This window comes from Stigmatopora argus, chromosome 22 (assembly GCF_051989625.1).
Source record: "Stigmatopora argus isolate UIUO_Sarg chromosome 22, RoL_Sarg_1.0, whole genome shotgun sequence".
Lineage (NCBI taxonomy): Eukaryota > Metazoa > Chordata > Actinopteri > Syngnathiformes > Syngnathidae > Stigmatopora > Stigmatopora argus.
The window spans coordinates 11,076,280-11,103,362 of record NC_135408.1 but is presented as its reverse complement, the minus strand read 5'-3'; the positions used below and the strand labels follow the sequence as shown (position 1 = coordinate 11,103,362).

The following is a 27,083-nucleotide window of genomic DNA, read 5'->3' as shown; positions in this document are numbered from 1 at the left end:
ATGCCAAAAAAAATGAATTATAAGTCTATGGTGTTGCGGTCCGGACTAATTATCAGACATTGACTTTGTGAAATGATTTGCTGATGGTCGAATTTTAAAAGGGTAACAAGACACAAATAAAGAAACATTTTTGCAAATGCCTGTTTTTTTATGTGCATGTTTGCTTTGACATGTAATATTCGATCAATGTCTTGATGTTGAAGCGGTCTGGACCTCATTTTATGTGCAGTGCAAAGCGTGCTGGTGTTTTTTTAGCATGACTCAGCCGCATTTATGTTAAGCAAAAAGACCTTACATTTATCTTTCCTGTTCTGCGCCGGCCAAAAAATCGAAAAAGAGGGGACGGGGGGGAGTGATCAATTTTTAAAAAGTAAGGCCTGCTTGATGAGGTCTTTCCTATCTGGGGAGAGCCTCTCGGGGAACTGGATGCCAAAAATCAGAATAAGGTTTCCTCGCTGTGAGGGATTGTGGGAGAGTGGCATTCCCTCTCCAGTCACCACTTTTTGGTAAGTGAAGCTGCAGAGAGAACAAGAAGGAATCACTGCCTAATTTGCATTGAATTTGTCTTTTTAGAACACCGAAGAGAGAAGAATACACTTACTGCACAATGTCATTGATGGGAACGTTGAGTAACCTGCCATCTAGTGTTTCCACATTGACAGAACACCCCGTCAAAGCCTGTAATGAAAAACAAAACAAAAAAAGTTACTGCTTGAGTCCATTTTTTGTTTGTTTTTTACTCACCATTGCTAGTGAAATTTGAGCCTTGAAGATCAAGTCATTGTTTTGTCTTTTGAATTGAGGGTGCGTCTTCTGTCGCACGATGAAGACGATATCGGCGGGGATCTTGTTTGGGCCCTGAGGATCACAAAATCAAGATCCTTTCACAGAAATCCAGTTTCTCTATTTCCTCCAGCCTCTTTCTACGCTACAAAAACATGCAACGGAACATGAATCAGCGTATTTAACATAATAGGAATACTACTCAGTTGCCGCTGTGGTATAGTTATTAAAATGAATATTTTACCTGGTCCCCTTCTTTGGAGAAAAGAACCTTGGTGCCTTCTTTCCATCCCGGTTTGACGTCAATGGAGAGAATTTTATCCTTGATACCTGACGTGTAGCCGTCATCGTTCATAACCTGCAAAGTTGAACCACGTCAGTATGCGTCCGTACGTCCGCTCGTTCGCGACCGAAATCGATCGACGGACCCTCCGAGATATTTTAATCTTTTTGGTGCAACCGTGGAAGAGGTCGTCCAGGGACAGATGAAGATCTCTCTCGATGGGGGGATCTTGCGTTTTCACCTCTTCTGGGAGCAGGCCACCCAAAAGGAGCGGGATGTCGTGCGTGTAGAAGTCTGATGAGATAAAAGGTCAGAGTTCAGACAAAAAATTAATGGTAGCCGATGCCATTGAGGGGGAAGCGTTTGGGAGGCACCTGCAAATGGGTTGTCGCTGCCGAAGAACTGCCGGAAGGTTTTGTCTGGATTGCCGTGGTAGACATATTTGGAAGACCAAGCGCCGCCGCTGCCAAACTCGTAAGGAATTCCGCCTTTCAGGCCTTCCACTCCAAATTTGTCATAAGTGGCCTTTTTTCGAGCTGTCACAACATCGCACACATGTTCAGGGCCATCAGTCCTATTTTTAAAGTTAGATTTTGCACAAAATCCAAGTCAGCTGTTGTCAAAAACGAGACAGCTGCTTTATTGATAAAAAAATAATACTAAATGTTAGGGGGGTATTTTGATTGTGTTGTGTGCTTACGGTCACTCAAAACATCGTAGGCTTCTCCCAGTTGGTAAAATTTCTCCGCACTTTCGGGCTCTTTGTTGCTGCTCGGATGAAACTTGAGCGCCAGACGCCGATATCTGCAAAGAGAGGCAACCCATTTAAAAAAAATGACGAATATTTTGCAGTGTTACGGAAGTGTCGTTAGGTCGACTTACGCCTTTTTGACGTCCGCGTCGGTGGCATTCCTGTTGATCTCAAGTTTGTCGTAGTATTCGCTGCACATTGCAAAGTTTGATCGCTATTTTTTTTTTGCAATATAAATTTCCAAATGAGCTAAAAGACCTGGCCTGGTCAGATATTACCGTTTATTAACCCACGCCACGACATTTTCGTGACAAGGTTGAATTTAAAAACGGTACTAATCCCGTTTGGAGTCGTCCAAACAGCCAACGAGTCAAAGAAAACGACAAAAATGACGAAGTATTATTGTACTCGTAAAAGTCACGTGATGCATTAAAAAGCAACGTTAAACTCACTATCCACCTGACGTTTCAAATCGGGTTTAACCAAGAAAAATGTCCACAGAATAGAAATTGTTTACAGCAAACGCTATGGGCAACTGACTACTTTAGGGAGCGTCCACAAAGAGTCGAAACGAAGAGATGCTCGACAAGTTTAGGGACCGTCCACAAACCCCGACCCGAAGAGACTGTAAAAAATGTTATAGTACTTAATCCTACAAAAAACAAATATGGCGAAAATAATGGAAAATATATAAATATTTAAAACGACAAAATAATTGCATTAAAAGACTGAAATGCAGCAGCAGTAACAAGTTGATTTTATTGTCCCCCGCCCCATTAAACCAATTTCAGGCAGAAATTATTGTATAGAACTTTCTCTAAATATTGACAGAATTCAAATTGCAGTGGAAAGTACATAATTAAATAACATTTTTAGAAGAAGTAAATAGACGTGCATAACGAGATGTCTTTACCTACGGTCATCCAGATATGAATGTTAGAAATCAAGAATGAAAAAAAATCCACAAAAGTAGGATGTAAAATAAATAAAACAAGTCGATGTGGATTTAAGACAATTGCAGGTAAATCACTAACAAAAAAATCAATACCAAAATAAAAACAAGCAACAATAAATGGAAAAGAACAATAGATGTCCAACTCCAAAGTCTATCGCTGTCAATGGCAGCCGATCAGTTTACAGGGCTATTAAGAAAAGCCCTTGTTTTATTTCCAAACACACACCATCTCCATTTTAAACCGAGCTTTATGAAAAAAATCTTGATCAAACACTACCATCGAACAAACAGCTATTTGATATTCTGACAATGAAAAAAGATCCCAATAAAAAGGGTTAAAAAAAATAAACATGCTTGAAAAAATGTGAAAATTCAAACAAGAACCATGTGGAAGGATGACGATGAGGTGGAAAAGTGTTTTTTGTCCATGTGGTGATTTTCACCACACAGGGAAATATCAGGGGTCGGCCGACCTTGCTTGGAAAGGTCGCTTTGACATGTCACGCCTGTTTTTGGGGTCACCGTCATGCAACCATGCTTGCGCAAGAGTAGTTTGCCAGTAACAAATTATGGAAGAAGCCTGGCAAAGTCTCGATAATGTTACTTTGACGCTATTTATTTATTTGAGACGCTGTCTCCAATTGACATTTGGTTGCAAAAAAGTCACATGAAGTAGTGTCGTTTTATCTGTTTCTGCTTGTGTCGTCACAAGGACTTGCCTTAACCGGGGCTGTGAATAGCGTTTCCGTGTTTGTGCCAAGCGGCGCAGTGCAAAAAAAAAAAATCGATGGGAGACGTTAATGGCCACCGGACGAGTGGTCTCCGTTCGTTCTCCTTGGGGTTGAGGAGTGTGAGGCGGATGTAGTGAAGGGCACGGATAGAGAGAGACATTTAAACCCAGTAAGACCATTTCCCAGTATAAAACTAGCAGGCGCAGCCGCTTTCACTGGCGGGCTGCTCTGGTGGCTTCTCCAGTTTAATGTCAATCACTGTAGGGCGCCACAGTTAGGGAATATCACATATGAAGCTTATTATTATTATTTTTGTTCGACAATTGGGAAAAGGATACTGTCCTCTCTGTTTTTGTCTTGTGTGGTATCCATGCCGGGGAGGGCGGCCGCCACGCGACGGAAGAGCTTCGGAAGGCAAAAAAAGGAAGGCTGTTATTTTAAGATGGCGACTTCCAGCAAAGCGTGAACGCTCATGAAAATCAATAACGTGACTGGGCATGATTAATCGGAGTGTTTCCATGGAGCGCGCTGAGAGAATTACGTCAAGTGACTGATAATGTAAAAAAAAATAAAAATAAAGTGCAGTATGTGCTATGAGTCACAACGTGCGACAAATAAATCATAATCTCATGAAGTGGAATGTTGCTAGGGAGTATTGGAGGCACATTCGAAACAAAGTGTAGGAGAATACTTTGGGAAAACTGGTGGGAAATTGTACTCTTTTTACAAGAATCGAGTCACATTTCTCAAAGGGAGAAGTAACATTGACACAATAGTGTTCTAATGTTTGTAAAAATGTAATCTATGACTCGTTTGAAGGTAAAAATCAGGCTTATTTTCCAAAAAGTCCGTGATATTGGGCTACTTTCAGCGTTCCCCTAATACTCCTACCTTGTTAACTCTGACCCATCTTTTGAGATTTACTCATGCCAAACAGATATTTGCATAGTATTTCGAATAATATGTGTTTTAACGGCGAGTACACGCTCACGTTTCAGTGCCGCTGGCCGCAATGGTTTCGCTTACGAGTATCACAAAATGGTTGTCGTCAAAAGAGGGTCAGTAAAAACGGCCAGTCTTTTTCATTTTGAAGCATGCGCGAGCGAGTCAATCACGTCAAGCCAATAAAAAGGGACGGACGGATGGGATGAAAGCACACAAACGCACCCCAATGTCTACCTGTTTGACATTGTAGCCTGTCTTTGCGCTTGTTTCAATAAATAGAACATTCATCTCTTTTGCTCTCTGCTCTCCCTCCTCTGCGGTAATCTGTCTGTGACCAATCACGGCGTACGGACGCAAACAGCCGACGGGGACATGGGGACATGGGGACGGGGGCAAAAAGAACACATTCAACGTTTTATAACCAAAAGAGTCGTGCTCATCCCTGCTCCCGCTGCCACCTTTTTTCCAAGCGCAAAACTGAGAACAGAACAGAAAGAATCCAATGAATATGAATTGGCACAGGCTAAAATTGGGCTGCTGGGGGGGTGACTTTTGGAGGCGTTCTTCGGTGGCCAAGGTGGCAGCATCGGTGGCGAGGCGACTGAGCACGACGCTCGCTCTGGATCTTACCTGCTTCACGTTGTAGCCGGCTTTCGCGCTAGTCTCAATAAACATTACATTTAGTTCTTTGGCTTTCCGCTCTCCCTCCTCAATAGATACTTGCCTGTGATAGATAAAGGGATTAACGTTGGACATCACACCACAAAGGCCTCTTAAATCGAAAATGAAGTATAGAAAAAGGTTAAAAACAAAAGAAAACATACAACAAACTATCCTCTTTTTATGTATCTAAAAATAACACATTTGAATGTATCCTTGCATTAGTTAAATTGGTATTAATTTTGAGGGAAATTAGAATAAATAGCATTCTGCCCTCAAAACAAGCAGAAGATTTTTCGCCCTAATTTAAAATGAGACTTTTTGCTTTGGAAAACTATGACATTTATTATCATCTTCCAACGTGTATTTCGTTTTTTTTACAATATCAATAAAGTTTTTGTCATTCGAGCTAAACTAAAAAATAACAAGGGATTAATCGACTATCAAAATAATCATTGTGGGCAACCCCGTCGCAAACCTTGAGAATTTAAAGTAAATGAAAGCATGGGAGAAACTTTCAAACGCAGCACTGACGTCCAAATGCGGAAGAAACAAATTGATTTGCTGCAGCGGGAAACTGGGGAGCACTCGGTATTAGCATTGCGGCAATGACAATCCATGGCTTCGTAGCGTGCCCGCCGCCTCCTGGGAACGAGATTACCTTTTGTCCGCCAGGTCCGTCTTGTTTCCCACCAACATGATGATGACGTCACTTCCTCGCTCCGTTCTGACGTCGTCGATCCATTTGGTGGTTTGCTGGAAGGAGTTGACGTCTGTCAAAGAGAAATGTTCAACGGAGCGGATTCGGCTGGTGGGGTGGAACAATTGTGGCTAATAGAGGATGAAACATTTTTTTTTAGAAATGTGTCGGAAAGGAGTCGCCACGTACTTGTGATGTCGTACACCACCACGGCGGCGGCAGAGTCTCTGATGTAACTTGGGATGAGGCTGCGAAATCGCTCCTGGCCTGCCGTGTCCCACAACTGCAATCTGATCTAAGGGCAGGACGTGCAAATAAAAAAACAAACAAAGTCCAAAATAATAATAATAATAAATTCAAGCATTAGGTCCAATGGGGTGGCATCATGAAAATAAAAGTTGGAGAAATGGTGACTGCCATAATTAATCAACAATTATTTTGATAGTCAGACATTGCTGACTGTAAAATGGTCTAATTAAAATGGTAAATGGAAATTTGTTTGATTTAAGAGGGTCTTTTTTAAAATTTATATTTTATTTACCTTATTTTGTTATCATTTGTATTTAAAACTAAACCCATTGTTGGGATATATTGTCACTGCATATTTGTTTTTACAATATCAGATATTGTCAATAAATTGTGAGACAATATATTACCCAGCAAATGTTTTTTTTTTTTAAGGGAACGGGTCTAGTCAAAATCCTCTTTTGACAAAACAATAAAAACTGACAAAAGAACAATAATTAAAATCAGAAAAATAAAACTTACTGTTCTGTCCTCAAGGTACATGGTTTTTGACAGGAAATCAATTCCTATTGTGGCCTGTAACATGGTATATTGTTAATAACGAATATGAAATATGAAGCACGTCAACATTTGATTGCGGCTTTGGGGCTCACTTGGTAAGTATTGTCGAAGCTGTCGTACATGAACCTGGTGATCAGCGAGGTCTTCCCCACTGAAAACAAAACACAGACATTTTGACTCCATTTGGAAATTGAAAATCACGGTTTGCCCTTCTTAAAAATGAACAATTTGGCTTTATTCATTTATCTTCTTTGTCTTGCTAGTGTGGACTGTGAGACGACACTCTGGAACGGCTGTTTACAGTCCATTGAGCAAAAGTCAATTATTACACGCCTTTAAATGAATCTTCACTAAGGAATTTAAGGGGGGAAATGACCCGAACCAGTTAAAAGTATTGAGGTCAATCCAACATTGACAGATGAATATATGGTTTGAAACAAGCACTGCAATCCATTGAATGTCAATAACGGTGACGCAGATGAAGCATGCAGGCTTCAAGCACGATATTAATATTTAATAATGTATTGGCTTGAAGTAACAGACACTTGCCGGCGTGCCATTAAAACGTTCTCTGTTGACAACTCTTTATTTTAACATTGTTACAAGAGCATTTTCCCTCTTCCATTGATTCATTTTTACTACAATTGGGAGTGAGCGTGAAAAGACGAATGTAGGAATGTCACCGGCCAGGTTTTCATACAATAACAATCTGTCTATGTTATTATCAATGAATTCAAAGTACAATGACTGCTCGGATTTATTAATGTACAATTGTACTAAATAGACGTCTCGACTGCTTAAAAAAGACTTTTCTGGATTTAGCTAAGAAGAAGAAAAATGCATTACGTGGCTAATGTGAACTCGCCACGACGAGCGATTAAGGTAGCAAAGCCACAACCCACCCAAGTGCTTAGCATCTGACCTAAATGGGTTTATTAAAAATCGATTTAGAGAAAGCAGGCACTCGTGGCCACTAGAAGGCAAGACTTACCACTTTGTTCCCCAAGAAAGACTAGTTTAAATTTTCTTAGCGGGTTTCCAAAGTCCCCGGCCGTAGACATGGCTGTTAGAAAAGCTCTGACGTGACTTCTCTGGAGCTTCCCAGCTAGCCAACCAAAGCGAGCTAACCACTTTTTTCGAGTAGAATAAGTCTGTAACGTCGAGCCGACTAGTCTGACTGGCTAACTTGTTAGAGTTTTCAGTTGTAAAAATGTCCCTTTCGGATTTCAAAACACTTTTTCGACGAGTCACTGCCCAGCTGACGCCAAGTTAGCATTACAGTTACATTACTTGTGTGACATGTCTACTGGCTAGTTGCCACTTTGGGACGCTCTTCTTCTTCGTGTGAAAAACGTCACACACAAATTATAGTACGGCCCTCTGCTGGTAGCAAACATATCGCACAAATGGTACCTACATTGTTGTTTTATAAAGGTGGGGGAAAATCACGCTACAAATGATAAAAAAAGAAGTCAGTATCAATAATATGTTTAGGGAAAAAGAAATATAAAATATTGTGTATGTAAAATGTGTGTATATTTTTTTACTGTAGTGTTCAATATCGGTACACCTTTTTTCATTTTTTTTTGTATATTCTAATATGATCCCCGTTACCAATCGACACTGATGTGCAAACAATGGTGAGATTTAAAGTATTGTCATTATATTTTACCTGACATCCCCAGATTGCGACCAAATGAATGCAGTTTTACACAACAGCCCTGCCATAAACCCTCCTGTCAAGAGCTTTATAGTAGTCTGCTTTTATTGAATCTATCTAAGAGAACTGTTGATTAACAGTCATTTTGAAAGCTATAATTTGTGCTCCTGTAAAACTATCCCGACATGCGCTGACTGCGTGCCAATTTTAGAGTCATTTACCAACCTTTATTACTCCACAGTGATGTCTTTTCAAATCAAAACTGAAAGAAAGCATAATACCAAATCCCATCCGACAAAGCCGAGATGTTAAAGTGACCAATCATCATCATTGATGCGATGATTCATCCATTAATCTCGTGAGGATAATTTAATGGCCTCCAACAAACCTCAGTGAATAAATTGCTAACCGCAGTGTACACACGGCGACACGTGGTGGCTTTGTTTGGCAACCAGCAAACATAACGTGACCTTGAACTGCACCAGGTATGCCAAATAATTGGATTTCTATAATGTGAAAGCCTGGCCCAGTTTTTCACGGAATCTCTTTCACACGGCACCAAAAAAAAGGAAGGTTCTCGGAACATTACCCATCACAATAAAATATGATTTACCTGGCTGCTGCTGAGTGTGAACATAATGTTAGGGATTTTAAGTAGACTTGAGCTGTAGGTCATTGAAGACAGACCCACCTGCGACTTGGGCGCTCACGTGCAATGCAGTGAAAATCTCTGTCCTGCAGGGATTTAAAGGCCCCCAGCTCGCCAAAATAGAGCCATCCATCCCCCCCTCTTCACTGGCCGCCTCCCCATCGCTGTTCTCCACAACTCTGGCAAATGTCCTTGGTACGGGAACGACCCCAAGATGCTGAACTGACAAATTTGTCTTTCACTCTCTCCTCGATCCAATATTTCTTTTTTTTCACTTGCACCTTTGGAGGTTTGTTGACTTTGCAGAATTGGCCGGTTGCGGCACTTCAGCAAAAAAAAAATCGGGATCTGTGAAAACGGATTGTTCAGAATGTACAAGGAAGCGTGAGTAGGGAAATAAAAACGATGTGAAACTCGGTTCGGTCATCAGATCTCTGACTTCACCGCTGTCTTTTTTCCATTTACTATTATTACACTGGGGCTTTATTTGAAAAAAAAATGTTGAGTTCAATGCTGTTAAACACTAAAATTGCTTTGCTGATTCCAAAAATTGCAGTCTTTTTCCCACCTATCCTCATGTGTTACATAACAGTAGCCATATCCTTGGATATACATTGCAGTGTTTTCTATATATAAAACAAGCATACATTTTAAGTCCAGTCATTCTTTTGTATGTGAGAAAGTGAGGATCAAAAAGGTTAAAAAAAAGTTGACCTGCCTGAAAAAAAAACGAGATCAGGGTTGGAATGATGGAAAATCAGCCGTCATGACCTAACAATAATAATTGAAAAAGTCAGCCCCACATTCAGAGAAATATGGATTTGTAGAGCAAGCTTCCTACTGTTCATGAGCATACCAATGACGCACCCCCGCCTTCACGTTATCGCGACGGGGGGAGACCTTCCCATCGCCACACCGCCTTAATATAAATCTAATGAATGCAGCTTTCAATGTCACGGCAAAGTGCAATACCGCACTCGTGTCTCCTCAGAGGCACGGGGAGGACGTGGGATGTGATGAAAGAGGAGGAGGGGAGCAGCAGTGAACGCAATGAAGAACATAGGGTCAAATGATAGGAGAAGGAATGAGGGGAAGGCGTCGGGGAAAAGTTGACGTCTCGTCGTCGCGAGAAGTCAGATGAGAAAGCCTTTGGAACAAAAGGATTGCAGTGATGATGAGACATAATGCAGCGTGAGATCCCTCGTTTGTGGCCAGAAGGAGGCATTCTTGCAAGCATAAGTAAAGCTGTGATGAGAGTAAGCACATTTACAAGGGAGGGAGGGAGAGAAGGAGGGATGGAGGGAGGGGAGAGTGCCAGAGAGAGAGAGAGAGAGGGAGAGAGAGGGGAGGCCAGTGGGAGGTGGGGGGTGTTGCACGCTCACAATGTGACAGAGATAGAACGATTCCATGCAGGAGAAGCGAGCGGAGGTGGAGAGGGAACGCAGAGATGGGGACGGAGGGCTGCCAGCAGATCTAGTCGGGGAAGAGCCACGCAAACGTGAGTAAAGAAGGCTAGCGGGACACCAGATGATGGAGGCCAGGAATAGGCTCGACGACGGGACACAGCTCTCTGCAGCAAACGTGACTCTCGGCACTGGAGTGCGCTCAAATTAGCAGAGGGGGAGACGAGGCGGGACGGGGCAGGACGGGAGGTCTGCGGAGCCTGACTACGCGCCGCTGATTTATGACCCAAGGGCTCGGTGGCGGCGCGCTCATGTGTACACGCGTGTCTACGCCTGCCGTCTTTTGCCGGTCCCGGTAGCGCTCGGAGAGACCATTCCTCCAGTCGTCAAATGACATTCGGCAGACGGGAGCTGCCCGCGCCGCTGCGGCTCCGCAGCCCTCAGTAGGAAGTGGGAAAGACGGGAGGGTTTTTTTTAGTCCAGCGCCGGAGTCTCTGCTCTCCATCCGGCGCCGGAGCCTTCCTTTGCGCATCCGTGAGTCGAGGTGAGCCGCTCGGGATCGGCCAAACGTGTCTGGAGGTGAGCGTAGCGTAGGAGACCGAGCGAAGACCATGCGGGGACGGGCGCCGGAGGTAGGGGGACCGGCTCGAGTGCTGGGAGCGGCGCGCTGGAGGTAGACTGGCCGGATCGGGGAAAAGGAGAGGCCCCCGGAGGTGGACTGCCCGAGAGGAGAGGCTGATCATGCCTGTCAAACACTGAGCTATAGCATATGCTGTAGTGCGGCGGGGGAGGAGGACAGGCATCGTTGCACAGGGAAAGAGAAAGAGCCAAGGGGGGGGAGGCGGGGGAGGCAGGGGAGGCGAGCAGATCAGCACCTCTTCCCCACTGGCCCGGAGGAAGCACCACATCGCCCAAGGCCGGGTGTAGAGGTCAAAAAGGGGGCTGGTGCCACGCAAAGCCAGGCTCGCGGTGCCGGTGACCGCTCCGAAAGGAAGAAAGGTCACCTCTCAGTTCGCAGTTTGCCGGCCTGATCGTCCCAACTCTTCACCATGGGGGAATGGACCATCCTGGAGAGGCTGCTGGAGGCAGCCGTCCAGCAGCACTCCACCATGATTGGCAGGTAAGAAAAACTATTTGTTTGGACGTCAACAATTTCCTGATGGAACGATACAGATCGTTTTTTTTTTTGCCGATATCACAAAGTCTACCGCCATCGGATTCAATCGAGTCGATGCAACCTCACTTACACAATTGTTGTCAAATCCTAACCGAGCAATTTGAAGGTTTTTTTCTGTTGACAATTTTCGACTTTCTTTTGCGGATGACAACGTTGTTGGATATTTTGTCTCCCCGGGATTTCCGTTGGTTACTGTTTAACTAACGGATATATCGATGCGGATCTGCGTTCTGTTACACTCCTACAATCTCATTTTAAATTGCTGTCCTCCAAACTCACCATGGCTCTTATGTCCTCACTGAACACTTAACTAAATCACACGCAATCAATAGAATGCTTTACGGGGTTCTTAGAGTTGATCCAGCCGGCCTCGCTATTGATACAGCCTACCGGCCTCGCCATTGATAGGATAATGTTTATACCGATGGGCCAGAATGGCGTAAGAGTGTGAATATAGAAGACACCTGTGTTTTTTTCTTATCCGCAAAGACCTCACCTTGAGAGTTCGATTGGTATCTCGCATTAACAAAAAAAAGAAATCCAGCCTTCATCATCTCTGATGCATTGATGGCGATACGCCAATCAAAACAGATTGGACGCAGACTCTTGTTAATGGGTGTTTTTTTTAATGTAAAATTGCCACTAAATACCACAACACATATTCAGCGTTAACTCTGGCCTGGCTGAGGATATATTTTAAGACGTGAACGACAGTATTCTAGCGCTAAAAGAGAGCATCGGCGCTAAAATTGGTGAATATTGGAATTGCGTTCAACAGGTGGCCGGAAAAAGGAGACCAAAGGGATGTCCGTGTTGCTCTGTTTCTACTGGATTTGTAAGTAGCCAACTGTTTGCTAACATGTCAGCCATGGCTACTTGCTAAGCTAACTGCTAATTGTTGTGACTGTTTTTTTTTGGTGTGTTTTTTCTTTTCAAATGAGTCTTTCCACCCCGAGTGGTCAAAAAAAAATAAAAAATTGAAATGCAAAGTCAACCGTATAGACAAGAAAGCCACCTGTAGTTTTTCAGAGGCCTGGAGGCAACTCTCAATTTGCCTGCTTACAAAAGTCATCATGAATATGCTAACGATGTAAATGGCTCCCTGTCCTGTGCTTAATTAAGCTATCTGTTGATCATGTACTTCACTGGAAGAACATTAAAATGGTTCCCCGAGTCACTATCATAATCAGCCAAGAAGCTTTTCTGGCTCAATTTAGAATCGTCCTATAAGTATACTTGTTTTGGTTGTGTTTTTTTAATGATAACCCATGATCTTAATAACCCCAAATTTCACAAACAAGGTTAAATGTTAAAGCAAAACGGAAACAAACATCCAAACGTGTTCTGGTTCCCCTCCGATTGCGATCCCTGCTTGTTTATACAGATCTAATCGTCGTCGCTATCGCTTTGGCGTAGCTAGAGTAGATGCCGAACCTTTGTTTTTTTTAAATCCCCGACATTAAGCATGTATTTTGCATGGTCAGGAAATCCATCGCATACCTGTCAACCTCTGCCGATAACTGCCCTTATAAATGATTATGATTCCCCTTACAAACCCCCCAAAACCTTACAAACACCGTACGACTCGTACGGTGTTTGTAAGGTTTTTGGGGGGTTTGTAAGGGGAATCATAATCATTTATAAGGGCAGTTATCGGCAGAGGTTGACAGGTATGCCATCGGGATTCTATTTCTGGGCTTTCCCGGCAAGTTGGAGAATGCTGTTGACCCTCTGGCACAATCTGAAGATGTCCAGGTGCCTCCTAGATTGGAGCCACTCCGCACCCTCAGCGGTGTATGGAGTCCAAATTGATGCACTGACCTCTGTGGGTTGAAAGGTTCAATTCTGTCGCACCCCTGACCACAGCCAACCCAGCTCCAGTTGGGTGTGGTCAGGAGTCATTTGTATTTTCACCCAGTGTGGCCGGAGCATGCGGCGAGTGCTCAATGGCGGCAGCCATAGTATGTATCGCCTGAAACTACGTAGAAATAAATCGCATGTCTGCACTTGTCGTTGAAATGACGTGGCATCCTCGTCTCCCATTGGTTAATAGTTCTCCTTTGCATGTCCGTCACCTTGTATGAGTGTTGGCTTTTCTATGAGAAAATGGCATCGCACCAGCAGACGTGTCTGCTCCGAGTGCTAATGAGTATGTCTTTTTTTTAATTGCAGACTTTGAGATAGACTATGCTATGGAATTAGTTGGGTAATTAAAGTTGCGATAGAAAGCACTGTGGCTTTAATTATAGTCTTGGGGAAGCGTGGATTGGATTTTGTTTCGATGCCTCAGAGGAACTGCAGGTGGCTTTTGCATAACGTGACTCATGACACAAAGTGACGTGGATTATCCTTTTCAAAGCGGGTCTCCTATTGGCAAATATTTTCGTGATCGACGGAGGAATGTAATCGCAATTGCAATGCAAAAAAAATAAAAAATACCTCTGTCATCAAAAATTGAGGTGATACTACAATTAAAGTTAATTGCAGCTTTAAAGTGCATTGAAATGTGTAGTTTTTGTCATGGAAAATGTCTTTTTTTTGCCAAACTCATGACAATAGTTGGCAGCCATTTTAGGAACTAACATTTCTAAAAATTGGGCAATTATACATTTCATGTCATAATTATTAATTATTGAACAACATGAAAATGAAATATCTATTTTTTTCATAATAAATAATAACAGAGCACTTAACGGTTACAATATACTTTCATACCTAATAAATATTTTCACAGAGTCCACCCACTTAATAACAACAAGACGACTACACCTATTTATAATAAGAACTTATGCTAACATCAAACAATATTTGCTTGAGTCTTAGAGTTCATTTGACTAATCTGTGTGTAAATATTGATAAATGGTGTAAAGGGGCAAAACACACAACAACAATCTGAGAGAAAGTATAACAATGTCCAAAAGAGATGCAAACCAAATAGATGTGAAGGACATTCAGATGTTCAGGCCATTGCATCATTATTGCTCATGTTCATTCCAAAAAGGTCTTTTCAATTGCCCTCGGTACACACTGAATATATATAAAGAGTACATTTTCTTGAAAAGTTAAAGTTATGATTCCGCCTCGCTGCGCTCCGAATTTTCGGAGACCTCGGGGGTGCACGAGTGTAAAATCACCAAGCCTTAGGGTTGCGTCCACAAATCCGAAAGTACACCTGGCAGGTAAAGTGCAAGGAAGCGAATGCGTCTCGCTGTCCTTTGCCATGCCGCCAGCTAAAAACAAGTGGAGCGGGAAAAGAGGCCAAGATAATGGAAGAGGATAAGAAGCCCGGCAAGATAAAATCCCAAATCTGGCCAGATGGAAGCAAGACAAAAGAAGACGTTGGGGCAAAACAACCTCAACAATTGCTGTCTTTCCGGCACTGCTAAATGAGGGAGGGGCTTTTGATTTTCTCATTCCTCTGCACAGAATTTGGAAGTGCGCTTCTATTTGAGGAGCAATTACATGCAATATTCACTCAGCGTCTATGCAGACACAGCAATGCAGCGTTGGCTGAATAAACAGCAGCTTCAAATCAACCAGGTCGTTCGTTAACGCTCGTCCGCAAAGACACATTTGTTCCAGATCATTACAAACATTTGTTTTTCTTTAAAAAAAATATATGCAGAGACTTGCGCTTTTCAAATACAAAAAAATAATTTAAAAAATTAAAAAGAACATGAAATGTAGGTTCACCCGTAATGACGTATGATTCAAGTGTGTTTAGGAATTTAACCAAAAATCTAACTGAAAAAAATATGAATGATGAAAGGGTAAAAACCCAAGTCAAGAAGAAACGTATATCAAAACGATATTCAGCAAAACAATGAGTGATAGCATCATGGCTTCGTCAACTTTGACGTAAACTTTGTCACAAAGTGACAGTAACAAAATGAGCTACATATCACCCAAAGCAATAAAAAGAAAATACAAAGCATTTTTTCGCATTTCACGAATTTGAATAGAAACTATTGCAAAAAAAACAATCTACATAAGACGACCAATTCCATCGATCATGGCTTAACCAATCCATACATTGATATCAGCCTATTAGCATTTCTCCCAAACTTTTGTCTTTTTAAAAGAAAGGCATGGCCTCTTTAAATGGTGTCCTGCTGCATTGGATATTTGTATTCCAGCTTGATTTTAGCCTAAATAGGTCAAGTTATCCAGCAGGGGGAGGTACCCTACTTGGCTATGACATCCCAAACTCTCCCAAAATAATCTCAGTTTCACAAGCACTCTTGCTTGTCCAAATATTTCCCATATCAGCTTCCACGCTAAAAGTCCAATCCAACATAAGATTTCCAATCCCTTCGTTCTCTACCGACTTGAGTTCATTCCCACTATTTGCCCGCAACTCCAGCGGGTGCTCATTAGTTTATTTGCGCGGCGTTGACTGCTATCGATTCGGCCGTTTAATGTCGGATTTTCCTGGTAAAGCTGAGCTCAGCGTTCACTCACTGCAGGATATTATTCATCCCAGCAAGGTATTGATGGGTCGCCTAAATTCTCAGAGCGTGTGCGATGTTTCACCGCCGTGTCGCAGTGAACCGGGCCCAGATTTGCAGTCTCCTTTTTTGGATGACATCGCAAATATCACTGCCATTGACGGCCAAACTCTTATTATCTATTAAAATTGACCATAATGTGATAAAAGCATTTCTTGGTGATATTAGATTAGATTAGATAACTTAATTCATCCCGTGTTTGGGAAATTTCACTGTCACGGCAGCAAGAGGGTGAGAATACAGACACAGAATATGTTATGCTATGCATATGTTATTTATATTATCCTTTGGGCAATCTGTAGCGTCCATACTTATTGGAAAAAATGGCTTTATGAACAATTTAAGCCTTGCAAGATGAATTAAAAAGAAGATAAAGCAATCTTACTCCAGCTAGAAATAAAGCTCACTCACGCACGCAACATCGGGGTTGTAAAGATATGTCGATTGTTTAAGCAGCGATTCAAACGAACCACAAAACGTGGCTCAAAATCGTCATCTTTTAGGTCAGTCGATTTGCAAAAAAAAAAAAAGCATTTTTAGCAGAATTATGCATTTGTGTTTAAATGAGTGCATGACTCATTTTGGCAAAGAAAACTTTGAAAAGAAACAATTATTCCGAAAATGCCTCGACTTTCAATTGAACAAATCAATGTTTTTTGTGGTCATTTCAAGAAAGAAATCAAACCGAAACCCCCACTTCAGTGCAAAATAGGGGCAAGGTTTTTGGTCAAATGAATACTATGGAATTTGAATAAAGGTTTGATAATTATAAACCTAGCAAAACATCAGCAGAGATCATATTTTCAGGGACGAAATCGTTGTGGTTTCTCCAAACAGTGGAAAGCAATAAGATGGGAGGTGCTTTCACCAACGGCGTTTTGATGCAGTCAGCAAAAAATGGAGCAGTTCATTCATTTGAAACCTTAAAAAAAAAATTCTTCTGGCAGGAGTAGACGCAAGATGGAAAGATCATTATAGTATATATGAAAGGGTGAAAGAAAAATGCAGGAAAAAGAGAAACGCTCCACGAAGCTCAAGAGCGCTCGTGTATTTCTCCAGTCGGTTTGTTTCCCAATGACAGAAATAATCTGCTTCCCTAATGAACACCAAGACAGATCATTACATTCCCCCACAGTTCATCCCACTTAATAAACCATTTGCACATCTCTGTAAAAATATGTTAAGCACACTCGGCCATCCTGCCGCCGTAAGCGCACCACCTCGTTGACGACGCCATTTGCTGGACCTTCTGCCGTATCTTCCAAACCATTAAAGCGCTTGAAAAGCGTGAGAATGATTGGCAGTGGGATAGAAACGTCTTCACACCCATCGTTAAGCCGCCTAATTTCTCTGCCCGCTAAAGTATTTATTCGTGACGGCAATCGGTGGAGCTTAACATCACCAGCGTACGGGTGGGCTAAATCTTTTTACCCTAGGCTTGACTGCAGAGATTATTCGAGGAAGAAATATATCTCAAAGTAACAGATTGGTAAAAAACTCCAGCATGACAAGGTATTAGTGGACGGACGCAATTTACTCATCTGCTATGATCAAAAACTAGCAAGCATTAGACTTGAGCCAAAATGGCCACAACAAGGTCTAACTCAATGTTAATCATGATATAGCATAAATAAGGTCATTTGGGAAAGGCAATTTGCAAAATACAGAAAATGAATGGAGAGAATTTGACTATGTTTATATTGCGTGTGTGTAGAAAAGGGGAATATGTGTGTATTTTCTTTTTTTTTAAAGTCATTGTTGTCCCTAGAGGCTTGGTGGTAGCAGCTGCCTTACGAATATGTGTGTGTGTGTGTGTGTGTGTGTGTGTGTGAGTGTGTGTGTGTGTGTGTGTGTGTGAGTGTGTGTGTGTGTGTGTGTGTTCTGAAGCCCCCTGAGGGAAAAACCAAGCCAGTAAGTTCAGCCAACACACCAGTGACAGAGCATTTAAAGCAGGGATGTCAAACCACATTAATGCCGATGAGATCTCATGTGAGTCGATGTACTTTTTGGCCCAAAAAGCTCGCTGACTTGCCGCCATTGACGGTGCGAGACGGCCAATGCATTTGGACTAGGAGGGTCCAAAGAACGTCAAGTGAAATTTTCAGTGCAACGTATGCCACAGCACTCTGTAAAAAGACTGATGTTGGCAAATAAGCTTCCTTGGTTGCATTGTGCTAATGCAGCAATCTGCCATGTGCTGATGATCGTGCTGGCCAGCAGAGGCAAGAGCGTAATCCCTCGCCAAAGACAAAGCCAATACGGTGATGATTTTAAAAGCTGAATGATCTTGCAAAACCACGACAACACCATCTAAGAATATGCATTTCTTGAGCAACCGCAATTTCAATTGGGAGGTTTTGCTTTAAGAAGTACATCCAAACGAGCAAAAACCCTCGGGGGGAAAAACCTCTGTGAAATTTGAATAATTGATTCTACGTCGCTAGCTTCTCGCGGGGTGACGGGTCTCTGCGAGGGCTCGACATTTAGCGCGGATTTGGCGCAGCCTTTTCAGAGAAGTTGAGGTTCACTTAAAGCGCAGTTCCGCAGCACCCCCACTTTCCAGCTCCCCCCCCCCTCTAGTCCGCATTCATCATTGCGTTTGCTGGATAGCGGGCTCGTCCCACCTGGGGCCGACTGGCATCGATCTCCCCCGCGTTCCGTTTGGCTGCCTGGAAACAAGTGCGCGCTAAGTAATTGGCTCCTTCTCACAGGAAGTGTGCGCGTCCACTGCATTTTGGCAGCGGGCGGCGGCCGCTTATTCCAAAGAGCTGACGAGGCTGGAATCCCGAAGGCCCGCTCCTCCTCTGCAGTGGCCGAGTTGGATCCACCCCAGTGGATGAGATTTAGTGTTTAGCAAGACAAACAGAAAACTCTCCAAGCACGTGTGTAGCGAGACGCACTCATGCCAGTGTTGAGAATGAGTCACTTCTCTTAATGGAATGCTTTCGTGTTGAGGAACTTGTGTGTCTGTGTGTGTGTGTATGCTGTAATAAATGATAGGCCTTCATTTTCACCCCATCTGCTGAGCACTAACTCGTACATATGCATGAAGGTGCTCGCATGCATTTACGCGGCGGTGACTAATTTCCAACTACAAAGCAAAGCCAAAGTTATTCACGTCGAAAATGAACCCAACGGTCATTCTTACGAATGCTACGTCGTAGTTTGTCAGAGCGCTGGCGCAGTAGAGAAGGCTGCAATAGTCCCGTACTGCATTGTGACTAGCACCAAGCTGTATGTTTATTTCCAGGAACAACAATAACCTTGATCCACACGCACTCAAATTTTCCATGAACTATGTACTGTGTATTTAAAGCCCGGACAGCAATCCACTAGGAACGCGAGTCCCCCAGTCGTCCCGCGTTAAGACGCCCCCGGGCCTCGACGGCGATCCAAAGACTCGACATTGACCTCCCCTTCCCTGTGTCCGTTCCGCAGGATCCTGCTGACGGTGGTGGTGATTTTCCGCATCCTGATCGTGGGCATAGTGGGCGAGAAGGTCTACGAAGACGAGCAGATCATGTTCATCTGCAACACCATGCAACCCGGTTGCAACCAGGCCTGCTACGACAAGGCCTTCCCCATCTCCCACATCCGCTACTGGGTCTTCCAGATCATCCTGGTGTGCACGCCCAGCCTGTGCTTCATCACCTACTCGGTCCACCAGTCGGCCAAAGCTCGGGACCGCAGCTACTCCCTGCTGCACCCGCACATGGACCACCACGGTCACGGCCACGGACACCACGGGCGCCACCACGACCACCACGCCCGCAAGCTGCACTCGCGCAACATCAACGGCATCCTGGTGCACCCGGACAGCAGCAAGGAGGACCACGACTGCCCAGAGGTGAAGGAGATCCCCAACGGGCCGCGGGGTCTCCCGCCCACGCACAAGAGCTCCAAAGTGCGGCGGCAGGAGGGGATCTCCCGCTTCTACGTCATCCAGGTGGTCTTCCGCAACGCCCTGGAGATCGGCTTCCTGGCGGGCCAGTACTTCCTCTACGGCTTCAACGTGCCGGGGATGTTTGAGTGCGACCGTTACCCGTGCGTGAAGGAGGTGGAGTGCTACGTGTCCCGCCCCACGGAAAAGACGGTCTTCCTGGTCTTCATGTTCGCCGTCAGCGGCATTTGCGTGGTGCTCAACCTGGCCGAGCTCAACCACCTGGGCTGGAGGAAGATCAAGACGGCCATGCGGGGCGTGCAGGCCCGGAGGAAGTCCATCTGCGAAGTGCGCAAGAAGGACGTTTCCCACCTCTCGCAAGGCCCCAACCTGGGCAGGACCCAGTCCAGTGAGTCGGCCTACGTCTGACGGAGGCTTCTCCGCCCGGGGGCTCCGGGACGGGCGGCCATTTTTTGGGACCAGAAGAAGAACTTTTCTCCCCGGGACCCGGACCCCCGACGACGACTAGGGGCGCCAAAAGACCGGCGCCCGAATGCGACCGGGACTTCCGAGGAAAACGGCGGCAACGGCGAATGGTCCCGCCGCCACAGACTTTGGTGCTGCTTAACTCGCGGGCCGCCATTGACGGCGAGAGGCCCGTCGGCAATGGCGCCGAAAGAGTTTTGCTCCTCCCTAAAACTCACGGAGCGTTCCAGTCTGCCTAGGTGACGCTAGGTGCCTTTAAAACACCCAACGGACAGAAATGGGCAATTTAAGAATAGGAAATAGGCGTAAATATATAAAATGAAAATGCATCGACTGGCCTTTGCTGTAGCTCACGAATACTGTAATCCCTTTGCGCTAAGGCAAAAAAAATGAGGGGGAAAAAAAGGCCAATTGCTCACTCCAGTTGGAAAATGGAATTGGAGATGCTTCTCAGAGAGACTCATACATCTCATGATCACTCAGTGGACATGTGTTTCATAAAGTTTTTTTTTAAATGATGAAACACAATCCTTTATGGGATATAAAAGCACCGAGTATGACACACAAAAAAACCTTTTCGACTCGGTTGTGGGTGCCAGATTCAAACCTGATCTCAGTTTTCCTCAATTACAACAGACTCGTACAGGCGGATGGTCATCAAGTTGTTGTTGGGGGTGTGTACTATATATATTTTAAAATCTATCCCTTTGTTTTTCGCGGCTGGATCACAATGATACCTTGTAGGTATTTCGGCCCGATTTCTTGTTTTCCCTATCAGGGCTGATTAATTATTTGCGGATTTGCAGGTTAGTAGTTAGCGGGTCGAGGGCCTGAAAGCTCTTCATCAATATTTGATTTTTCTTTCTTTTTATTTATCAAGCAAGCACACGCCAACTCATTGGTTGCCTTTGTTGGTGACCACTGAACCAGATCTGCTCTAAAAAAAAAAAAAAAAAACGGAACTGTTTTGGATTCCACAGAGAAAAATGACCATATTACCACTTCCAATACTAAAATTTTTAGTGAGACAATACAAACCTTCCAATGGGATTTAATGCTAAATAATAAATGAAAAAAAAAACTGAGATCAGGTTTGGATCCAACATAGTCCAAAATAGTCATGGGACACCAAAAATGCTGTTTCTCGACGCTATCCCTGTATAAGAAAATCCATTTGTGACAAAGACTTGATCTTACAACCACACTGACATCGCCTTGCTGCTCTCGCCAGTCATTTGGCAACATTTCGGTGCTGTGCTAAGCTCAACGCGAGTCCGCAAAACACACAAGCGTGCACTGATGCTGAGTGCCACATTCAACCTGGCAGCACTGTGTTACACACCCGAGTACTTACGACGCCCGCAAGGTCGGGCTTTTATTTTCACGAGCGACCGGGGGAACGTAGAACCCGCCCCCACCCCTCCGCCGGAAAACGCTTTGTGTACAATCTCCAACCGAAAACAACTTTTCAACATGTATCGCACATTCGAGTCTTTTTTTTGTCACGGCAGATTTTAGTGCCACTTTTAAAAGTGACTGTACATATTTGACATCTAGGAATGAATGATTATCAGCGCTCGAATTTGGGAATGGCGACGAGTGCTAGATAATAAGCCGCTTTAAGAATATGTATTATCAATGTGCTCTCTGTTCAGCCTTCACCTGTCAAGAAAAGTGACCCCACCCCCCTTATGGACTGAAAAAGGCATGTTAAAGAAGCATTACTAGAATGGATAGATTAAGACATTTAACTTAAGAAGACCTTTATTTATTTGCATCCTGCTCCTGTGAATTGTACTCAGCATGCGTTACGATATTAAAAGAGACGTACGTAGCCTCCCGTGGTGGGAACAAGGAACGTGAATATTTGGAAGGATCCCGAACTGCAGCAATAATATCATATATAATACGTGAGAAAAAGAAATAAACAAAGTCAATAAATTATTATGCAAACGCTTTGGCTTCCTGGTCTAGCTGTCCGTCATTCTTATGGCTTATACAGGTGTTGAATAAAGTTGAACCATCTGTCAATCAATGTCATTTTCAATTAAGAAGATATGCGATATGGTCACAAAGGTTGTTCTAATGTTAGCTGTTGTTTATTTCAATAGGCTAACAACATAGCGGTGCAGTACGTAGTCATTAGTTTAAAAAAAACTGAAATTAATGGATGGATGGATAAGGGAAAAAAGCAAACTATTCTTCTAGGAACAAAAATTGCCGAGTCTGAAAAAAGACCGTCTCCAACCAGAACACCAAATCTCATGAGAAGTCTGCCTTTCTGCTGCTGAATTATAGATGTTTAACCTTTTCCCCCCGTCTTTGTGGTTATAAACCTCATAACTGACAACTAAAGTCAACACGTCTTAAAAATATCCAATAACTTTTCAGTTTTAAGACGATATAAACAATTTTGTTGCGGCCGCGGTCTCGCCCCAGACGAGAGCTCGACGGCCAGCGAAGCCTTCTGGCGTTCTTTAAAACTTTATCCGGTGCACGAGAGCCTCCGTTTTGATGGACTGGAGTTTTAATTGAGTCGATGGTCTGACGGGATGTGGGTTAATGAATTTGCAACATTCATCCCCAATCGCGCAAAGGCCACGCTGAGTTCTTATCGACGCGGTGACTTTGGCGCACGCTCGCGACCACCGACATCCCGAAAGAACGCACCGAGAGTCAATAAGTGGCCAGACAAAAGCATTTAGTGAGGATGCGGACGGTTTGGTTGCCGTGGCGACCGAAGGATGAGAAGTGGACGCCAGCGGTACGGCGGCAAAGTGAGGTGACAGGAATCGGGAGGGCAGGAAAGATAAGGGTATCACAGGGCAGGGGGAGTGTCCATTTGAGTTTGCGTTTCGTATATAAAATAAAGGGACAATAGATATTAATGAATACTTGGCATGTTTGAATTGCATAGAGAGGAGTTAACGCATTGATTTCCTTTAACTGGCTATTCGCAGGGTTGCCTCGTTCATCCCATTTTTTTTTTCATTGTGCCCCGTGCGACCCACATAACAGCTTGTTGATTATTATTGGGCGTAAAGAAAGATCATTTCATTAGTGGCTATTGTTCCTGGAGTGCTCGTTGGCTCATTCATAAAGATGAAAGTGGAGTTGGCGTGTCCCCTCTGGGTAGGTTATGCTCTTCCTCCTCCTCATCCTCCCCTTGCAGGCTCTCTGTGTCTCGTGCCATCATTTTGTGTCAGTCTCCATTTTGCTTGGCACCCATTCTCTCTTTTTCTCTGGCACCCCCTCCCCCTCTCCGTCCCCCCTTCCACCTCTCCATCTGGCTTTCCTCCTCCTCCGCCTCCCTCCTCCATCCCAACGACTCTGCCATTCCTGACCTTGCTCTGCCCGTCCTCTCTCAAACGGGCCCGTTTTTCCATCACCACCTGGCCAACGGGAGAACCCAATGACGGCCATCCACTTGCCTCGTTTCTCTTTCTTTCTTCAAATCCATCGTGCATTTTCATCTCTTTTATATCCATATGCTTCAAATTCATTCAATCTCAACACAACATATCCTCATCAGCGTCACGGGGTGCCGGAGCCTATCCTAGCTGACATCAGGTGGGTCCAAACCAGCCAAAAGTCATCCCACTTTTTTTTTACATATTTCACACAGATCAAAACCAAACAACCAACCAATCAACATGGGTGTGCACAAATATGAAAATATACATCTAGTTTTTCCTTGAACCTATTTTTTTTCCCCATTCCAATGGCTATATATACAGATTACAGGTCAATTTATTGTTGTGCGCTCACAACAACAAAAATAGATCACAGGACACAAGATATATTTTGCGCTATCTGGATACGTTGGCGTGAATTAAGTGAGTTGTACTCCACATAAGAGGAGCCTCTTATCCATAAAAGCATCTCAAACAAGTACTGAACTGCCGTCAAAACAATGACAATTTTGCAACATTGCCTTATTTGAATGAGTATCGCTACACTATTGATCATTTGCTCGCCTTTGCCCCAGCAAATGATGAGAATATATATATATATATATATATATATATATATATATATATATATATATATATATATATATATATATATATAGCAAATTGGACTGGATGTCTATCACCGTTAATGGCAGCAAATGAATTATTCATTGAAAAATATGTATATATTTTTTCAAAACCTGATTTATTTATTTATTTTTGGCCTGACTTTGATCCCCTCTTTCACCGCATGAAGCATCGCATACTTTGATTTTTCCGAAAGCGGCCCTCGGAGAAAAAGGTTGGCACACCCTGCTGTGCATCCTAAATGACAATTTTACCCGCATAGTGGAGGAATAAAAATATCTTTCAGGACTGAAGTGACGGACATAAATGATCACACCGCTGCACCCACATATCTCCGAGGATTGGCTTTAAGAGCAACTAATCCTCCGAAATTAGCCTCCGCGGCGCAACGAATCTGTTGGCCACGTGGCCGCCGTCTTGGGCTTTTGTCACGCCCACTGGCCTTTGTTGTTCGCCGTTAAAAAAACAGGTTCTCTAATGCATCGTACGCAGCCGTCATCCAAATGTCACAGTCGTTCAATCTCTGGGCCAGATCAATAAACGTGCCTTAAGAGGAAGCATAATCTAATTTTAGTCAATTAGTGCCTTCGAACATTATTTTCATAGCGGATTCATTGTTGATTATTTTTGCCAGGAGTTGAAAAATTGACGTATATATAGGTTAAGTGCAAAATATGATATTATACTGGACCGTAAATATTATACAGCTATGTAATCTTGTTTTAAAAACGCAAAAGCAGATTTCTACAGCAAGTCTATCCTTTGGATTTATTACAGCAGAACACCCAGATAAAAATATATATATAAAAAATAAGAAAATATTGATTATTTCAAGGCTTAAGGAGGAGGATTTGGGCCATTTGACTCATTCAATAATTGATTAGTTCTCGATCAGTCCTAGTAATAGAGAACGTACATTATTATCTATAGACTTTTGTTCCGTAAAAACAAATCTGGCGTAAAAGCTTTCCAGCTGTAAGTGACGGCATGAAATCAACCTTGAACGTGTCCATTGCACCGCAGCCTATAGCCAGCCTCACGAGAGTGGGGGTGATGGCGACCGCAAGATTTATACGGACACTTAAGGGGTCACCGTTTAGACGGCCGGTAGCAAGCTGCGGGGGATGAAAGACAGCGCCCCCAAAAGGATTGAGATGACTACAACACGTCGAGATGAAGAGAAAGAAGAAAGAAGAAATGGCAAACGAAAGCTTTGCTGCAAAGCCAGGTAAGGGAGGGACATGAAAAGGAAAGGGGGATTGCACCCCGTGGAGACATTTTTGTCTCGTGGCTGGAAGCTGCATTCTCGCTCAAACTATCACAGTTATAATTATAGAGCATCCCAGCAAGTGTGAAAGAAGGTTAGGAATAGATGAGAATGGAAATCTTTGCTGCGGTGTCCAACTGTGAGTCGGTTCCGCGGTATCCCTCGTTAGCCGTGGTCTTATTAATGTCGACTTTTATTATTCATACCCGCGCCGCGCCTCATTATAGGCACACCTCTGGCTGCGCGCGCCGCAAATAATGGTGGGAAGGCTGCGAGCGTGAAATGTGAAGATAAAAGGGATCCAACTCGGACTGTATGTAGCTCTTTGGCTTGCAGAGATCGAGATCGTAACGTGAAAAAAAGGTATGAAAACGCTGCAAGGTGAAATGTATTACATGTGCAGAAGCAATTACAGCAAAATGGAATCGGGGGCCTCCAACGGGGAAGCAAAACAGTTGACTTGACCTGCATTTTTTTTAAAAACTCTGTTTGGAGAAAGCCTGAGGAGAAAAACTCCTCAAAATATCATTTGACAGAATAGCAGATAAAAGATCAATACAAGCGCAGTGTTGGAAATTTGGCTTTTTCCGGGATAATATTGTCCGCCTTTCAAGGCACAGTCAGCGATTCCATAATCTGTCAATCAAAACTGCATTGTATTATTGATGATGCATATGCGCCTCGAAATGAGGGTGGAATTCATTTTTTTCCGGGATGAACACCTCTGACTCTTTTGTGCCAGTCAGCAGGTTTCTTGACATTCCTTTCAATAAGCTTGTATTTGTTGGCACAGTTTACCAAAAAAGGAGAAACTGGTTTGCTCAGTGGAGCAAATCCACCCATTCATTCCTTTTCTTATCCTCACCAGGGTCGGGGGCGGGGGTGCTGGAGCCTATCTCAGCCAACTAAATGACACCCTGAATTGGGTGCCAGCCAATTGCAGGGCAGAAGGAGACAAAGGGAAAACAATCATAGCTAGGGTTAGGCCATTTAGAGTGTTAACCAGCTAGCCTAGCATGCGTTTTTTAGGGACAGGGGCGGAAACCGGAGTACCCGGAGAAAACCCACGCAAGCCCAGGGAGAACAGGCAAACTCCACACAGTGAGGAGCGACCTGGGAACGAACCCTCGACCCCGGAACTGCGAGACCGATGTGCTAATCCATTTGAGGAAATTCTGTAGCAAAAGGTCAAACAGTCTTGGCGTGTTCTCAAAGGCTTCTCCGTGACCTTTGAGCCCATGACTCCACACGTGTGATGTCATCGTTGGTTACCGTGCGCCAACTTGCTCCGGTCTCTAAGCATGTTTGTCACGGGGAGTGTCCTCCCTCGTCACCGTGGAAACCAAATCTGAACAAGAACAAGCCCGGCGCAAGTCGCGACCCGTTCTTTTCACGCCA

General features: G+C 43.8%; 3 protein-coding genes across 6 annotated transcripts; 1 reads left to right on the top strand and 2 right to left on the bottom strand.

Annotated features, from left to right (window-relative positions):
* Nucleotides 1-40: 40 nt before the first annotated feature.
* dnajb13 (DnaJ heat shock protein family (Hsp40) member B13) lies at nucleotides 41-2,435 on the bottom strand. Its single transcript, XM_077592274.1, has 8 exons — nucleotides 1,949-2,435; nucleotides 1,767-1,870; nucleotides 1,441-1,602; nucleotides 1,212-1,360; nucleotides 1,028-1,141; nucleotides 745-858; nucleotides 602-678; nucleotides 41-516 (listed from the first exon to the last, which is right to left on the bottom strand). The coding sequence occupies exons 1-8, from the start codon at nucleotides 2,014-2,016 to the stop codon at nucleotides 357-359; spliced, it is 948 nt and encodes a 315-aa protein (XP_077448400.1). The 5' UTR covers nucleotides 2,017-2,435; the 3' UTR covers nucleotides 41-356.
* Nucleotides 2,436-2,551: 116 nt separating this feature from the next.
* Nucleotides 2,552-7,977, bottom strand: LOC144068063 (ras-related protein Rab-6A). 3 transcript variants are annotated; one of them, XM_077592269.1, is made up of 8 exons: nucleotides 7,607-7,977; nucleotides 6,708-6,766; nucleotides 6,577-6,630; nucleotides 5,998-6,103; nucleotides 5,770-5,881; nucleotides 4,683-5,172; nucleotides 3,842-3,908; nucleotides 2,552-3,761 (listed from the first exon to the last, which is right to left on the bottom strand). In XM_077592269.1, the coding sequence occupies exons 1-8, from the start codon at nucleotides 7,674-7,676 to the stop codon at nucleotides 3,697-3,699; spliced, it is 1,023 nt and encodes a 340-aa protein (XP_077448395.1). In that variant the 5' UTR covers nucleotides 7,677-7,977; the 3' UTR covers nucleotides 2,552-3,696. The 3 variants fall into 3 exon arrangements, with proteins under 3 accessions (XP_077448395.1, XP_077448397.1, XP_077448396.1); XM_077592271.1 differs by having other exon boundaries at nucleotides 4,683-4,776; nucleotides 7,607-7,976; XM_077592270.1 differs by having other exon boundaries at nucleotides 5,079-5,172; nucleotides 7,607-7,973.
* A 2,306-nt stretch (nucleotides 7,978-10,283) lies between these two features.
* Nucleotides 10,284-20,539, top strand: LOC144068033 (gap junction delta-2 protein-like). 2 transcript variants are annotated; one of them, XM_077592211.1, is made up of 3 exons: nucleotides 10,284-11,447; nucleotides 12,283-12,339; nucleotides 19,451-20,539. In XM_077592211.1, exons 1-3 carry the CDS (start codon nucleotides 11,377-11,379, stop codon nucleotides 20,319-20,321), a joined length of 999 nt encoding a protein of 332 aa, XP_077448337.1. In that variant the 5' UTR covers nucleotides 10,284-11,376; the 3' UTR covers nucleotides 20,322-20,539. The 2 variants fall into 2 exon arrangements, with proteins under 2 accessions (XP_077448337.1, XP_077448338.1); XM_077592212.1 differs by lacking the exon at nucleotides 12,283-12,339 and having other exon boundaries at nucleotides 10,285-11,447.
* Nucleotides 20,540-27,083: the final 6,544 nt, after the last annotated feature.